This window comes from Loxodonta africana, chromosome 16 (genome assembly GCF_030014295.1).
Source record: "Loxodonta africana isolate mLoxAfr1 chromosome 16, mLoxAfr1.hap2, whole genome shotgun sequence".
NCBI classification, from domain to species: domain Eukaryota; kingdom Metazoa; phylum Chordata; class Mammalia; order Proboscidea; family Elephantidae; genus Loxodonta; species Loxodonta africana.
The window spans coordinates 4,142,036-4,158,559 of NC_087357.1; the positions used below are offsets into that span (position 1 = coordinate 4,142,036).

Consider the following 16,524-nt stretch of genomic DNA (forward strand, 5'->3'; position numbering starts at 1 on the left):
GGTTAGCAGTGGTAGCACTTAACCACTACGCCACCAGAGTTTCCGAAAATGTCTAAATGCCTGTTAAAAGCACATATTCCTTGGAAACGAGTCCTGCAGTCTCGCCAACAACTGGAACACCTCCGAGCCCCTAAGGAAACGTGGGCTCCGAGATGCACACACACAAGCCGTGCGGTGCTGCCCGGAGCCTTCGACCCCCGGGCCTTGCCCCGCAGGGACTCCAGATCAGTTGAGGCCCCAGGGCATGTGTGCACCCTGACCCGCAAAGGAGGGGACCTGGAGCCACCTGTTTTTTTTACTGAGAAATACGTCCTAAAAGAAAGGCAGAAAAAGCTGTCCAAATACACAGTGCACATCCAGTTAAACATTTAAAATTTATTCAACTTTCTGGCCAAAATAGTTGAACAAATATATACAATCCCATTTTACTAGAACTATTTTTTGTTATTTTGTGAAGGACCAGGGCTGATGCTTAAATAATTCCATTCCATACCCCAAAACCTGTAACCTGTGTCACAACTGATACATAATAGAATGCCTTTTAAATGAAAATAAATGTCCTTTTCGAGTCTCAATTTTCTAGCTTCATGTGGGTCTTCTATCAACATTAGTCAGGGCAGTGGGGAGCGTTTTGTCCTGGCCCTGCAATGTGCAAGCCCCTCCCCCTCCCTGGAGGCCCACCAGCGTGACTGGGATGCCATCACTCAGCACAGTGACACTGCTGTAATTTTGGGTATCAGAGATTTCACTTTTAAAATCAACCACCAAGGTACTGGTGGCACCCCACAGCTCTAACTGCTGGACTTGGCTGGTAGCTACGCAATACGGAATTCTGCGTGCATGTAATTTTAGCAACACTTAAAAAGTCTAGTCTCCCTCCAAAGTACTTTTTAAAAAGAAAGCATGAGAGCATTCCGTTGCAGTGAACCTGCGCACACTGCAGACTGGGTGTTAACTCAGAGCAGCAGTTCTGTTTTCATCTCTCGCAGCTTTCTTGTTCAGAGGCGACCCCTGTGAAGGCTTTACCTTCCCTGGTGTATCAAATATACTACTTCTGCAGAGATGAAGTCACGGCAGTTTTGGGGCAGAGGCATTTAAAATTTGAAATACTCCACATATTTCACCATTTTGCCAATTAAGAATGAAGTTTTCCAAATTGTCCCAGAGAATAACTCTGCATAATTTCATCATATGCAGTGGAAGCAAACACAGGCGTTACTTGTGTTTGGATTTAAAAATGCTCTCTGCAGTTGGCTGTTTTTATTAAGTGGCCACTCAGAGTGTGACAGCAGGTACAGCATGTGAGCAGGTGTGTGGCCGCCGCTGTCACCCACCCAGGCCTGAACCTGAGGTCAGGGTAAACCCGTGTGAACTCAGAGGCCGGAAGACACAGCCTGTGGACAGACGGCACACCACGTGTGCTCGAAGGCCTGAATGTGATGGCGGAGAGAGGGAGGAGGAGGAGAGAAAAAGAAATATTTGAAAACTTTTCTCCTGAACGTTAGCTTTTGGGTCTATAAACTGGAAAGACAGGCACGGACGTAAATAAATACGTTTATTTTGAACGATGGCCTTTATTGAGCACCGTCCCTTAGTTCTGCCTCGAGTGGGTTTCCTCTGGGCAACACTGCGTCACCTCACTGAAGACAGAACTGTGGGCGGAGCCCCGGGCCCTGCTCTCCTCGCCCACAGAGGGAAGAGTAGGTGCATCACTGTCCCGTCCGGAACGGAGGGGAAACAGCGCCTTTTCTCTGGCAGAAAGCAGCGGCTGACTAGGAAGATGGGCCATGGTCCTCCAACGAGGCTCGCTAGTTGATTTTGTCCTGGAATATGTACAAGTTATTGGTGGCGGCTACAGCAATAACGTTCTCCACGGGGTGCCAGGCGGTGTGAAGAATCTTCTTGTTGAAGTCCAGACTGTCAACACTAATCTCATCTTTCTTTCTCTTGCCACCTGTACACACCTTCCGAGGCTTTAGGACAGCTCGAGGTTTGCTGTTCTCTCGTGACGCTTCCAGTGTAATATCCCTCCGTGTGTTCCTATCAAACATCCTAAAGAAGTTGTTGTAGGATCCAGTCATAATAGCACTGTTCAAAACAAGAGAAAAGAGTGACATTTCTCTAAGTGACGAAGAATTCAAGCCACAAGTATTCAAATCCTACACTTCCCATGGTGCTGTACCCAGAGTATCGAACTCCCAGAGCGGGTCGTTTTTCATCCCTCCGCCACTGGTGGCGCAGTGGTTAAGAGCTCAGGCTGCTAACCAAAAGGTCAGCAGTTTGAACCCACCAGATGGTTCCTGGAAACCCTATGGGCAGTTCTACTCTCTCCTATAGTGTCACTATGAGTCGGAATCGACTCGACGGCAATGGGTTTTGTTTTATTCACTGTACAGCAAAAGTATTTTTGGCAATGACGAATGAAAACAAATAACGTGTCAGAAGAAAAACGCTTTGAAAATCTTGTCTTGAATCCACACACACAAAATCATGTCGGTAAAAGGAAGTACCACAGCACAGGAAGGGGAAAGACAAGGCATTCATCCTTTTAACAACATCAGTGCACTTCTGAAAAAAGGAACCTACATGACACTGTCACCTGACTGGCTGCCGCCAGCCGCACCCCACGCCCTCCCAACATTGTCACCATGCTGACAGGTATGGGATAGCATCGTTGTGGCTTTAATTTGCTGATTACTAATAAGGACGAGCACTGTTGAAATCTGTTTGTTTTTCTATTTCTATTCATGGTGTTTGCTATTTTTTAGTGGTTTTCTGCCATTTTCTTAGTTGTTTGTAATTCTTTACAGATGCTGGAAACTTACCCCTTTTTAAATTACGTTTACTTATGTGGGTTTGACTTTCATGCTTTATTTCAATATAAATAAGTAAAAAATTCTTAACGTGGTTGAACTCCTCAACATTTCTCTTCATTCTTGGGGATTTTTATGCCCTGTTTGGCCAACCCTTCACTTTCATAAAGATGCTCTCCCATCAGGTCTTCTGGTCTTTAAACACCAGTTTAAGTATGGTGTGAGCGATGGCCAATTTCTGCCCCACGCCCCTCCCCCAGATGACTCAACATGGGTTTGCAGCCGACATCTCCTCAGCTCTAACCACATCTTCACTCACTGTTCTGTCTTGTCTCAGGCCCTTTCTCCAGTTGCTTTCCTTCTCCTGGAAATATATCCCTCAGCGGTTCCTTTCAGGAGCTTCCTGTTCATGGCACATTCTGTTTTTGGCCTGAAAAGACTTTTATCACACCCCCATTCTCAAATTTGAGGCTGAAAGCCACTTTCTCTTAGCAAGACGAAGACACCATTATACTGTGTCTGGCTTCCCTGTTGCTGCCAAGAAGCCTACACTCGGTCTACATGCACGTTCTCCGGAGACCACTTGTCTTCTCTCCTCTGGCTACCTGAAGACCTTCCCATTGCCTGTGGCGCCTGCAGTGTCAGTACGGTGTGCATGGTGGGTCTTGCTTCCTGACCCCATGTCTCAGTCTTCCATCAGATGTGGGCATTCCCAGGCATTGCTGTTGTTAGGTGCCGTCGAGTTGGTTCCAACTCATAGTGACACCATGCACGACAGAATGAAACACTGCCTGGTCCTGCACCACCCTTACAATCATTGTTATGCTTGAGCCCACTGTGTCAGTACATACGTCTCGTTGAGGGTCTTCTTTTCCACTGACCCTAGACTTTACCAAGCATGATGTCCTTTAGGGACTGATCCCTTCTGCCAACATGTCCAAAGTATGTGAGACTTAGTCTCGCATCCTTGCTTCTAAGGAGCATTCTGGTTGTACTTCTTTCAAGACAGATTTGTTTGTTCTTTTGACAGTCTATGATATATTCAATATTCTTCACCAACACCAGAACTCAAAGGCATCAATTCTCCTTCGGTCTTCTTTATTCACTGTCCAGCTTTCACATGCATATGAAGTGACTTAAACACCATGGCTTGGGTTAGGCCCACCTTAGTCCTCAAAGTGACATCTTTGCTTTTTAACACTTAGAGGTCTTTCGCAGAAGATTTGCCAAACACGATGCATCGTTTGATTTCTTGGCTGGTGTTTCCATGGTATTGACTGTAGATCCAAGTAAAATGAAATCCTTGACATCTTCAAATTTTTCTCTATTTATCACAATGTTGGTTACTGGCTCAGTTGTGAGGATTTTTATGTTGAGGTGTAATCCATACTGAAGGCTATAGTCTTTGATCTTCATCACTAACTGCTTCAAGTCCTCTTCACTTTCATCAAGCAAGGTTGTGTCATCTGCATAACTCAGGTCATTAAGGAGTCTTCCTCCAGTCCTGACGCCCTGTTCTTCTTCATATAGTCCAGCTTCTCAGATTATTTGTTCAGCATACAGATTGAATAGGCATGGTGAAAGAATACAACTCTGACGCACACCTTTCCAGACTTTAAACCATGAAGTATCCCCTTGTTCTGTTCAAACGACTGCCTCTTGATCCCAGGCATTACCACTGTTGGCACCTGCTGTCTAGTCAGCCCCCAACTCATGACGACCCCACGTACAATGGGATCGATCATACTGTTGTGATTCGTACGGTTTTCATCAGCTGATTTTCAGAAGTAGGTCTCCAGGCCTTTCTTCCTGGTCTTAGTCTGGAAGTTCCACTAAAAACTGCTCAGCATCACAGCAACAAGCCTCCAGTGAGATGGGTGGTGGGTATGCATGAGGTGCACTGACCTGGAATGGAACCTTGGTCTCTCGCGTGGAAGGTGAGAATTCTACCCCGGTCCCCATACTTTAAATACTACTTTTTTCCCCACAATTCTCTACTTCTGGATTATTTCTCTCCACAGGGATGCCCATTATATCCCACCCCATCCTCCATGTTCCTTGACCTTTTCTCTTTCCCATCTCTGGCTTCCTGGGCTGCATTCTGATAATTTCTTCTGCTCTCTCTTCCAGCTCAGTATTTCAGGATCTCTTCAGCTACACTAGGCTCCCCTGCTAAAGCCACACTGTAATGTTAAACTGTTGTACTTTCAGTTCTCTCAGTTCTGTGGCTTTTCCACATCTCTGAGGTCATTTTTAATGGTCTGTGGTTCCCTGCTCAGGTTTTTGGTTCCTTCACTTAACCTGTAAAAATTTCACGCATTCCTACTTCATATTCTGTAACTTATGATCTTGATATCTAATATTCTTGCTAGTCTGCTCATGGCAGCTTTTTCTACACATGCTTGGTAATGGGCAACTGAGCCCATCTGGAAGTCCTGGTGCCAGGTGTGCTTTGAGAAAAAATCCCCACGGCCAAACGCCAAGTGTGTTCTGGCTGGTGTGGCAGGAACCCAGGCCGGAGGTTGCTCTTTGCCTGTGTTTGCAGTGAGTGACGAGGAGAGAGATGTCTCCCTGTGGACAGAGGGTGGGCGGGTCTGCTCTCACTATGACCAAGTGCCGTATGAGTCAGCTGCTACACAAACCCTACTGCCTACAGAGCACCTACCTGGGCCGCTCCATGACACCCCGTGTGGCTTGGGAAGCAGAGGCCAGCGTCTTGCTGTACCATGGTTACAGGAAGTAAAGTCCTCTGTCTCTACCCAGGCCTGGGGACACCTTTGTTCTTCCAGCTGCTCACAGCACTGCCCACCTGGAGGTGCCTCTTGTCCCAGCAAACACAAGCACAGGCTCCTGCTTAGAACCTCAGGGGCTGCATCTCCCCAATCCAAGGCCTCGGACAAACACATTTTCCTCTGAGTGCTTTCTCAGAAGCCAGAGTCCCAGGGACGATGCCTCCTGCCCCATCATGCAAGGCAGCAGGTACCTGGTGTGTGCCACTGCCCTGGGTGGCCCAGGGCTCCCAGGCTCGTGTACCACTCCATCCTTGTGGCCTCTCCACTTGTGGCCACTGTGAACTCCCCTCACTTACTGGTGAGCTCAGCTCTGCCCAGAGGATACGTGCACGTATCTGCCAGCAGCAGGTGTCCTCTGTCCACGTGAACTCTGGACGAGGGCACCGCTGCCACATGGCTCCAAGTTCTAGTTAACCACGGTGCAAGATAACCTCCCTTCCACAGTCTCTAACTCTCAGCAGCACTAGCAGTCTTACCACCTTTAAAAAATGCCCACAAGATAAAGCACCACGGCATCAAGAACTATCATGCCAGAAACTAAGCCTAGCACCCGAGGCCGGCCCCACCCCGTCTCCATGGCTGGCAGCCAGAAAACTGAGGACCTTCTTCTCTTTCCTTCCAAACCAGAGAAACACTGAAATATGGCCACTCCAAATAAACAGTAACTTCCCTGTTTCTCCCTTCTCCCTTATGCTGGGCATAATAAAAAATAATAATAAAATCACTTGGCAAGCATTTTACAAACAGCCAACACATCCCTCATAGCATGCTCCTGTCTAAACGCAGGACGTACAGGTAAGGAGAGACGTTTCTTCAGACACCTCAACGCTGTCATCGCACACACACACATACAAACACGAGGCTTGGAAATGACCATCTATCAGTATCGGTCCCTGCATCTCTGGACCATCCAGCCTCCTCCCTCTTGCCCTGCCCCTCTGACACGACATGGAGGTCTCTGCGGATCCCTGCAGGAGACAGGCAAACTACTCTGGGTGACAGCTCCTGACTGGGCGCACCTCACCTGTCAGTGCAGAAACAGGCAGACCCTGGGTGACTGGTCCTGACCGTGCGCACCTCACCTGTCAGTGCAGGAAACAGGCAGACCCTGGGTGACTGCACCTGAGTGCGTGCACCTCACCTGTCAGTGCAGGAAAAAGGCAAACTCTGGGTGACTGCTCCTGACTGCGTGCACCTCATCTGTCAGTGCAAGGAACAGGCAGACGCTGGGTGACTGCTCCTGACTGCACGCACCTCACCTGTCAGTGCAGGGAACAGGCAGACGCTGGGTGACTGCTCCTGACTGCGCGCACCTCACCTGTCAGAGCCGTTCCAGCAGCACTCAAACTTGTCAAAGATGCAGTCATTCTCATACAGAGAACAAAGCTTGCTTCGGAGATATTCGTGAACCTTTAAAAAATTACATGCAAGGTTAGAAAAGACTAAACACAAGACGCCACGCAGCCCCCAGCGTCCAGCCTTACCTGGTACGTCTCCACAGGCCTGTTCTCCATGTTGAGGTCCCATACCTTCACGGACAAGTAGTCTCTGGTCATCATGTAGCGGCCGCTGTGACTGAAGTTCACGTCCGAGATGGAGGAGATGATTTCTGAGAAGAAGGACCGACTGCTGGGGTCTTCGGGCTCTTCAAAAACTGAAAAACAAAATGAGACATTTTCAGCTTCTGTAACAGTCATAGAACTCATTTAACATCCAAGGAGGATCTGGACTTTCAGAGACCCTGGGACACTGGTAAACTACCTGTACCAAAGAGGGAACACTGGTGACTTAAAAAACCGTTTGCTGACAGTCTTCTATTTCCATAGTTTGGAGTTTTAGACAAGACGTTCTAGCTCCGTGGCTATTGACAAAGGGCAGGCAGCAGAAACACAGATCCCCAAAGCTCACTGATTCTGCATCGGTGTCTCCACAGGGGGGCCTGACAGGTTCCCCACGGTGTTCTGAGGAGGCCCCTGGTCAAGATCCTCAGCTCTAACCAGACACGGTCACCACGCTCATGTCTCATGTCCTAAGCGCACCTAGGCCCAGGTCAGCGGGGTCCTGCCCCAGCCATGGGTCTAATCAGACACGGCTACCACACATATGCTGCATGTCCTAGGAGCGCCCAGGTCAGCCGTTAAGACGGTAGTGGCAACGTGATGATGCAGGCTGGGCGCTCTTGGGCCCCAGGAAACGGGCAGGGGTCAGTGGGTCAATAGGAAAGACTGCCAGCTCCACCTGGGAAAGCTGTGATCCTGACTCAACACCTGGATGGTCCCACCTGTCAAGCCAGTCAGGAAAAAGGAGTTCTGTCTGTCTTACCAATAGTAATGATCTTCTGTAACACAACCCAAGTGCTGTTAAGAAAGATTCTAGATGCCTCCTGGGCAGAGAAGGCCTCTTCCTCCCTTGCCTTCTCAACAGTAACTGGCCCAGGCTGTGCCTGCACCCATTACGGAGGTGCCCCATGGGCCACTGGGTCCCTGACACCATGACACATCTGCCGCCTAGGGACCTTCAGCTGAGGAGACGTGCACTTCCTTTCAAGCAGCCTTAGCTTTCTTTAAATGCAAGAACCTGTATGTTTGTTTGCCTCTGTGTTTGAAGCTATTTTTGAAGCAAGCCATTACAAGCACTCACTCAAATCAAGTACTTTGCTGACAATGAAGCTACTCTGCTACCTGAAGTTTATTCAAGGGTGTTGAATGACATAGGCCAGAGAAAGACTTATTCTTCACTGCACGGACTATACAAGGAGTACAGAATTTTTAAAAACACACTTCAATCTCAAAAAAAAAAAAAAAGACAAGGCACAAGCTTGAGCGCTGGCTACACGCTCCTGTCCGTGAGCTCTGGACACACCCTGGGACACTGACCACACCGCGTGGTGTCCACCCCATTGGCACTCATGCGTCTGCTCTCTCAGGCAGGACAGCTGTGCCTGGGGTGCTGCAGGGACATCTCCAGGCTCAGGCTACAGAGGCCACCACAGACAGACTAGAAGCTTCTATGAAGTCGTGCCAGTCTCATCCGTCTTTGAAAAAAAAAAAAGGAAGCCTTTCCTCACCTGGAAGGGCTGACCGAACCCAGGGCTCCGTGGATTGAAAGCCCAATCTCTCACCTCAGGGCACAGCTCACTGCACAGAGCTCACTGCTCTGAAAGCTGGGCACTCACAGGTGGGCCGTGTCCTGGCAGCCTCAGCCCAGGGCCCAATGCACAAAGGCAGAGGTCACCAAGGCTCTTCGTCAGAACCTGATGAAGGTGGAAGGACCCACCCACTACAACCTGAGTCTACAGAGGTGGACACACAGGAGCCAGGACAGCTGCTCTCCTTGTGAGCAAGGGCCATACCTGGTCACAGACCAATGCAGGCCCTCTCACAGGAAGAAGCCTGCAGTCTCCGGAGCAGCTCAGGGCCTAGAAAGCCGGGACTCCATGAGCTACAGGGGCACCACCAGCACTTACACTTGGAGTGTCTGTCACACAGGGCTGAGGAGCGCATGTCACACAAGCGGATGGTGCCTTTGCTGCTGCTGTAAACAAAGACGTTGCACTGGTGCGGGTGGAACCCGGCTGCCGTGATCACCTCCGTCAGCTCCTCCATGTTAGCAGGCTTGATGTCCACGATGTCTGGGTGTGTCGTTAAGGCAAAAAGGACTGGCTTTGTAATCAGTGCACATTCAATCAAGAAGCAGACATGAGATAATCCACGCACGTGAGGTTTAAGAGGCGAGATGTCAAGCTTTAAATCTCTCCGATGCGGATTACACATACCGTATTCCAGACGAGTATCCAGTACAGGATTTACAATGAAGCATTAATGAGATCGCAGTAACTGGCTGACTGGGGCGCCAGAACCAGAGAGAACACACACCGCTCTGATCTTACTGCTACGACTACGCTCTACGAGAACCTCACTCACTGACTCCAATGCTGCTAATGTGTGAGAAAAGCAAGCACTCGCCGCCAAAAGCCCCTACTCCAATCCATGAATAATTACAAACACAAGAATACCTCAAGTTCCAAACGACTTTGCTTTCTCAGTTCTCTGACATCAAGAGCCTGTCTCAGTGGTCAGGACAGTGTCAGCCCAGCAGGTTGCCTCACAAAACCCTGGGTACTAACCTTAGATCTTTACTTCTAAGACAAGCTATTTTCAACCACTGCTCACACAAACCACCCCCAGCCTCTCCCCCAAAACAAAACAATAAACAATGCCCCTAAAGCCCAAGAGAAAACTACATAAAGAAACTACTCACTAGAGAAACAAGACTGGGCAGAAGCCCACTTTGGCCAAGTTGGAAGTGTAGGGATCAGATGCCTCCCCCTGAAACAACTAAAAACCAGACACACTCTACAGGACTAGGGTGCAGGCCACTGGACACCAGACGGTGAGTGACCCTGAGGAGACAGGACATACGAGGTGAGCCCTACAACTGCCCCAGCGTGGGTGCTGTGCAGACTCAGGGAGCCCAGAGCCCGGAGGTCTCCCTGAGTTGAGGGATGGGTAGAGCTGGGAGGGAACAGTGAGGCTGCCACCCATGGGGCAGGGACCCCCCCAGGGAGAGCCAGCAGAGCATTCAATGGCGATGGCTCATGAGGAAACAGCAAGGCTGAGGCCGAACGACCATCCAGAGACTGGAGATCACAGACATCAGTGCTCTCAGAGGAGACCACCACCAGCACAGCTGGGTGTGACTGCCATCTGAGCCGCACACTCACCTGGTGAGACCAGGGGTCTGCACCCGGATGGCTGGTGTGAAGAGGGCTGTGAATGTCTGGTGGAGCGCCCTGGAAGGACATGGTGCCCAGCATGGTATGAGGAAGCCAAGCTGAGTGAGACTGCCAGGGCTTGTACAGCACTGACCCGCACCAAGAGAATAATGGGTCAAGGGGCCTTCATCATCCAGGGCTGACTGCCTCACCCAAAGGGACCCCTTGGCCAGCGACATCCATTTTCTCTCCATTCCTTGGCCACTGATGTATATAGTTGAAGAGCTCGTAATCTCTCACCAGACTAACAAACCCGAACCAAACCCGTTGCTGTCCATCACGACTCATAGTGACTCTACGGGACAGAGCAGAACTGCCCCATAAGGTTTCCCAGGAGCGGCTGGTGGATTTGAACTGCCGACCTTTCGGTTAGCAGCTAAGCTCTTAACCACTGCACCACCAGGGCTCCTCACTAGACTAGTCATCCCAAAAGGTTCCTTCCTCTAATCCCAGTGTTGCCTTCCTTTCCACCCTTCCCTGAATATGCACTTCACAGCACCGGGAGGGTAGCACCTATGAAAAGACACTCAACTGCACCAGAAATACGAGAAATGGAAAGGCAGCCCTGAGACCCCACCTCACAACCAGCGGACTGTCCGAATCACGTCTGACAACGTCATGCTGACAAGGCAGATGTCCCACTGTCCTCATAGCAGTCAGCGGATGGGAGAAGGGAAGTGGCGGGGCAGAGGTCATGGTCATGTTTCTTCAACTGGCTGACGAGAAGGGCATCCTACATGTTGCTAAAGATTCTTTTCTATCTACTGTGTTAAAATAATTAAAGACACTACCTTATTCAAAAGGGCGGGCCTGCCTTTCTACGTGTGGCCAGTGGTGCCGAGAGGCTGACCCAGAACGCCTCGCCCACGATGGGGATGGAGGACGGACTCAAGCAGCATTATCATCTACAGAGCAGGGAGTGGCCACAGGACAAGAGGCCCTGACAGGAGGGGCTGTGCAGAGGGCAACCAGGTCCCATCTCCACATGTAAATGGACAAAAGGTATTTAAAAGTTTTAACAGATACATCAAAATGTGTTTCATAATCCAGGTTATAGGAAGGTCACTTGAGGCATGATCACAGGGGCAAAAGATTAAAACAAAAAAGGCAACAAAAGATACAACTGCATGAGAAAACCCTTGATGTATCAGAGTTCTCTGACCAGTCATTAGGCAAAAAAAGAGCATCCCAGCAGGGAAAAGAAAATGACTATGGACGGTAAAAAGCAACTCACAAAAATGGACATTAATGAAAAGATATTCTAATTCTGCAATAATCAAAAAAATGAAAAATGGTCTCATTTTTAGCCTCATAAATCTGGGAAGTTTTTCTGAGAGACGCAGTGCTCTGCTGAAAACAAGCACTCACAGCCTGCCTGAGAGATCAGTGGCCCACCAGACAGAAGCCACCAACCCCAGAATACGGATCAAAACGTTAACTGTACACCCTTCAATCCAACCTGAGTTCTTGGGGTTTATTCCAACATGTGTGCACAAAGACTTGTATGCATGTCCTTCACTGGAGCTGTGCTTACCCACAGGGCTAAACTGGCAACAAAGTAACTCCATATAGTAGTAATTAAAATAACAAAACCTGTGTGAAATAGCTTACGTGGTTACAAAGTGAACAACTGATAGGAGGATGCCACTATACACTAATGAAAACCAGAGACTGATAATCGGGGCTCCTTCCACCTAGCAGGCCTTGTGCAAAGAGGTCTGCATCCAGCGCCTCACTGAATCTTTACAGTGCCTCCCGGGCCCATTACAATGAATGAGGAAAAAGGCTCAGAGACCTAGGATCCTGCCAAGGTCACGGGGCTCAGGTCCCACGAGTGCCACACACTCTGCTGCCACTGTGCAGACGGTGAGCCTGCTTACATAACCAGGGCAGAAGAGGATGCATCATACTGGTAGTAAGGGTTTCCTCCGGGGTGGAATTAAGGAGGGGAAGTTTTCCTTTCTCTGTATTATCTGAGTTTTGCTTAAAATGGTTACATATTATCAGAAAGGATAACTACAAAACAGAGGCCTAGGAGATTACAGAGAAAACGGGTCATGGGTATAAACCACTTCAATTGGGAAGCTTTTCAAAGTCAAGGGAAAAAGAGAACTGTCACAGCCAGAAGCAGGTCAGCCCAGCAGCACAGATTCTCTCAAAAGCAATCACAGCCTAGAACTCACCAAGACTGGACTTCTTTCAGCTATCAACAGCTACACAGAGGATGGAAATAAATAAATGAAGTGACCAAATCAAGTAAAGGGACTCCAAATAATCAAAATTTAGTGTGAAATGCTAGAATTTGAAGAAGCCATACACACTTCATTTCCTGAGATTTTATGTGACTAATGGAAAGGAAAAGTACCTGCCCAGTCCTCACCAGATCTCACCACATGGTTAATTCATCTAATTCCAAAATATGGGAAAATCTGGCTGAAGCTACTTGATATGCACATATCATAGGGCTCTTTTATTTTCTGGACAAGTCAATTAAAAAAAAAAAAATCTGTGATCAGCCAGTCATATTCAGATTCCTATCTTAAAAATGATACCACTATCTTAAAACGTTAAAAATGATGAAATTTTCCTTGACCGTTCCTTAAATGTATCATCTTCTAAAACACGGTTTCCCCAACATCAGTCACTTTCCAGGTTGGGAAATAATGCTCCATTCTAATCTAAGCCAGTATTTTCTGTTAGGTATTAACAAATCAAGAAACAAACACACAAACATGCCCATGCTGAATTTTCAAATATATACTATTTCAATGGCCCAAGCGGCCAATGGAGGCTCTGGACTTCAGAGTGTCCCATTACACAGAGACCTTTTCCAAAGGCATAAAGAAGTTTGTGTTTCTAGTGATCGACACTTTAAATTGCAGAGAACTTATATCACCAGCCGTCATGTAGCAGACCGGAGCCCTGGTGGCACAGTGGTTAAACGCTCGGCTGCTAACCAAAACGACAGCACTTTGAACCTACTAGCTGCTCCACAGGAGAAACATGTGGCAGGCTGCATCCATAAAGATTACAGCCCTGGAAACCCCATGGAGTTGTACTCTGTCCCACAGGGTTGCTGAAGTCGGAATCAACTTGACAGCAGTGGGTTTAGTTTGGTTATCATGTAGTAAAACCACATTTAAAAGAAGAGAATCTGACGTGCAGGAGTGTAATGCAAAGGAAAATTAACCATCAGAAAAACAACCCTAAGAAAAATGCCAAGATACCCATCTGACGAAGGATACTAAAACTTCTATCAGTGATTTCTAAATGCCACAGATTAATTCTCAGGTCATCTGCAGAAAGATACGTTTCATGATCACTATTTACTGAAATGGAATTTATATGATATGTGTGAGCATTTGCAAAAATTCGTCGAGGACTTGCTTCTACCATAAGGTCCATGGGCTTCAATATGGGGACCTAGAAATGGAAGGAAATAGGAATTCAAAACAAAGACCAGAACAGCATAAAAAGAGAACACTCACAGTAGATAACAAAAAGGAACACATCTGTTTTCACAGTTCAGTGACAGCTCTCTATAGGCAATACCCATAGTAACCAGGTGGCAGGGTTGTGAAAAGGCTACAAAGGGTGATACTCTCTCTGGGCTGGGTGCCTCCCCCAGCTCCCATGGCTGAAGCTGACACTATCTTGTTGAGGACAGATGAGCTGGCACCCAGACCACCTGCTCCCCGTGGGCCACACTGAGGCCCGAGACAGCAAAGTCTTTCAGGGCTTCGGCCCAGCCTCCTCCCTTTCTCCTCTCAGCCTGACGGCCTCAAAGAGTGAGGGCCAGGCAAGTTCCAGGGACCACCAACATCCTAGCTTCCATCATGGGTGGGCTGCTTCTCAACAGGACACAATGGAACCTTGGGGAGGGCAGTGACAGGAAGAGTGCACAGGAGGGACCCCGTATGCTGACACTGCTCCATGAACTGCTCTGGGTGCTGGCTGTGTGGGTGTGTTCAGTCAGAAAATTCAGAGCTGTTCACTTACCTGGCACATGCACGTTTTTGCCTGTGTATTACACTTCAATAAAAGGGTATGCAAAGTAAAAGGCAAAAGCCCCACATCTTCGTACAAGTGCGTGGTCAGGGACCGCGCCATCTAGCCTGGAATGTACAAGCCAGAGAGGAGCCAGGGGGACAGAGGAGGGCAAGGAAGGCACACTGGCCAGAGAGTACCCCAGGACCAGAGAATACAGCGTAAGGTTGAAAAAGAAAACAAATAATTAATGATATGTGCTTTTCAAGTCATTTTTGTAACTGGAAACCAAAGGGGATCCCTAAGGAGGCCAGGAGGAAATCTCTCCTTCTCTGGTCAAAATTCTGTAAAAATGAACTTGAAAAATGTATATAAAAACACTTGCCTCACTTTAAAGCCAGGTACAAGCTGACGGTGGAGGCCTGCCCTCTCTACGGAAGATACGTCAGTGTTATCGTGTATCATGTACAGGGCTGAAAACACAGACACCGTAACCCTCTAACAAGCCCAGTTAACCAGAAAATATGACAAAGGTATTGCTTAGGATAAAAAGATTCTTTTAATGAAATTCCCTTTCTGGCATTAAAGTAATTTAAAAGAAACACAGAACAATTAAAAAAAAAAAAAAATTCTGACTCCTACCCAGTTAAATGCAGACAAATCACAGAACGTCAAACTTTCTGAGAGGTAAGAACCCCAAACAGACCTGAACACACACTGAGAAGCCAACAGTGCAGAGCCCCGGTCTGTGACCGCTCGTCCCACTAGTCACAAAAACAGCAGATGATGGTAACTACCCTTCCCCTACACGTCACTGTGGCCACCGACAAGACTGGTCTTGCTGAAGCTCAATCTCTAAAAGTAGCCTTGAGTCAAAGTCAAGGTCAGGCCTAATGGGACCTATCATTTTCCCAGAACAGACGCCTAAGGGCTGTGATGTGTGAAGTGGGTCTGGTGAGGAGAAATTTGGGTTCTGTTTCCACTGAAGCCCAGAGGAGAGCTGGGAGAGAGGGGTACACCCGGATGGGGAGGCGGTGGTGAGAGTGGAGGGGAGGGGGCGGGCTGGAGCAGGACAGGGTGCACCCAGGGTCTTGGCCACTCCAACACTCCTCTGTGGTCAAGTTAGTTCACCTGTGGTAACCAGCAAGCTGATGTCATTGTCACAGCAACTGATCTCAAAACTTTATCACTAATGCAAGGATACTAACACAGCAGCACGTGGCCTGTTAGGATTCACCAGGGATTTGGGTCAAAACTTCTCGATTCAAAAATGATGGTTCTGTAAGCTGATCTGAGCACACGACATGGCCTCTCAGCATTAATCAGCCCACCAGGGGAACAGTGGCGGCGTCTATCTGAGAGGTCTTGTGAGGACCCAGGGCCGTCCTGCAGGTGATGGTGTCTACCTGAGAGGTCTCACGAGGACCCAGTCCATCCTGCACCTCTCCTCTGGAACAAGAACCCTGTGATGACCCACTGTTTATGTAATTCCTGTAAGGCTGCCTTGGCTGCCAGGCGGGTGGCTCCATCTTGTGTACCAATATCCCAGCACCTGGCACACTGCCCAACATGGAAAGTGCCCAAGAAATGCTATTCAAACAGACCAGTGCTCTCCAAGCCCAGTGAGTTCCTAGTATTCGCTGTTGTAGGGGCATGTGTCAGCAAAGAGTTAAAACACAGCCCCTTCTCTGTAGGACCCCTAACTACTCATTCAGAGTATGTTCACTAACCAGGTCTTCACTTGATAAACAATATTTCAAGAGGGCTTTTTAACCTCATAAAAAAATGAATGAACCTACAATTTTCAAACATACTAGCAACATTCCTTTGGGATAAGGCACTTTGTTGGAGGGACTGCCTCCCAACAGAGACATGGTGCTTTGCGGCTGCAGTGTGTACCTCCTGGGGTCCCTGGTGTCCATGGTGTGACTCCATGTGTACCTCCCGGGGTCCCCAGTGCCCGTGGGTGTGACTCCATGTGCACCTCTTGGGGTCCCTGGTGCCTGTGGTGTGACTCACGTGTCTCTGGCCTCCTCACACTTGATCTAACTCAAGAATCCATCAACTGTGGACACCACTAAGACAGGACACCAAGGTTTTAAGCTGCACCCAATTTTAACATAAAGCTTCAACTTAAAACATAAAAAGCCTAGGTATT

At 48.4% G+C, this 16,524-nt stretch overlaps 1 protein-coding gene across 6 annotated transcripts in view; it reads right to left on the bottom strand.

The window, feature by feature from the left end:
* Positions 1 to 355: 355 nt before the first annotated feature.
* Positions 356 to 16,524, bottom strand: part of PPP2R2D (protein phosphatase 2 regulatory subunit Bdelta) — a 54,559-nt gene continuing 38,390 nt past the window's right edge. For 5 of the 6 annotated variants that reach the window (XM_064269161.1, XM_064269158.1, XM_064269160.1 and 2 more), the window contains 5 exons: positions 13,625 to 13,802; positions 9,072 to 9,236; positions 7,090 to 7,259; positions 6,924 to 7,015; positions 356 to 2,088 (listed from right to left, as the gene is read on the bottom strand). In XM_064269161.1, the coding sequence (XP_064125231.1) occupies positions 1,809 to 2,088; positions 6,924 to 7,015; positions 7,090 to 7,259; positions 9,072 to 9,236; positions 13,625 to 13,802 (885 nt within the window). In that variant the 3' untranslated portion in view covers positions 356 to 1,808. The remainder of the gene's footprint in view (positions 2,089 to 6,923; positions 7,016 to 7,089; positions 7,260 to 9,071; positions 9,237 to 13,624; positions 13,803 to 16,524) is intronic. The other variant, XM_064269157.1, reaches the window with a different exon arrangement.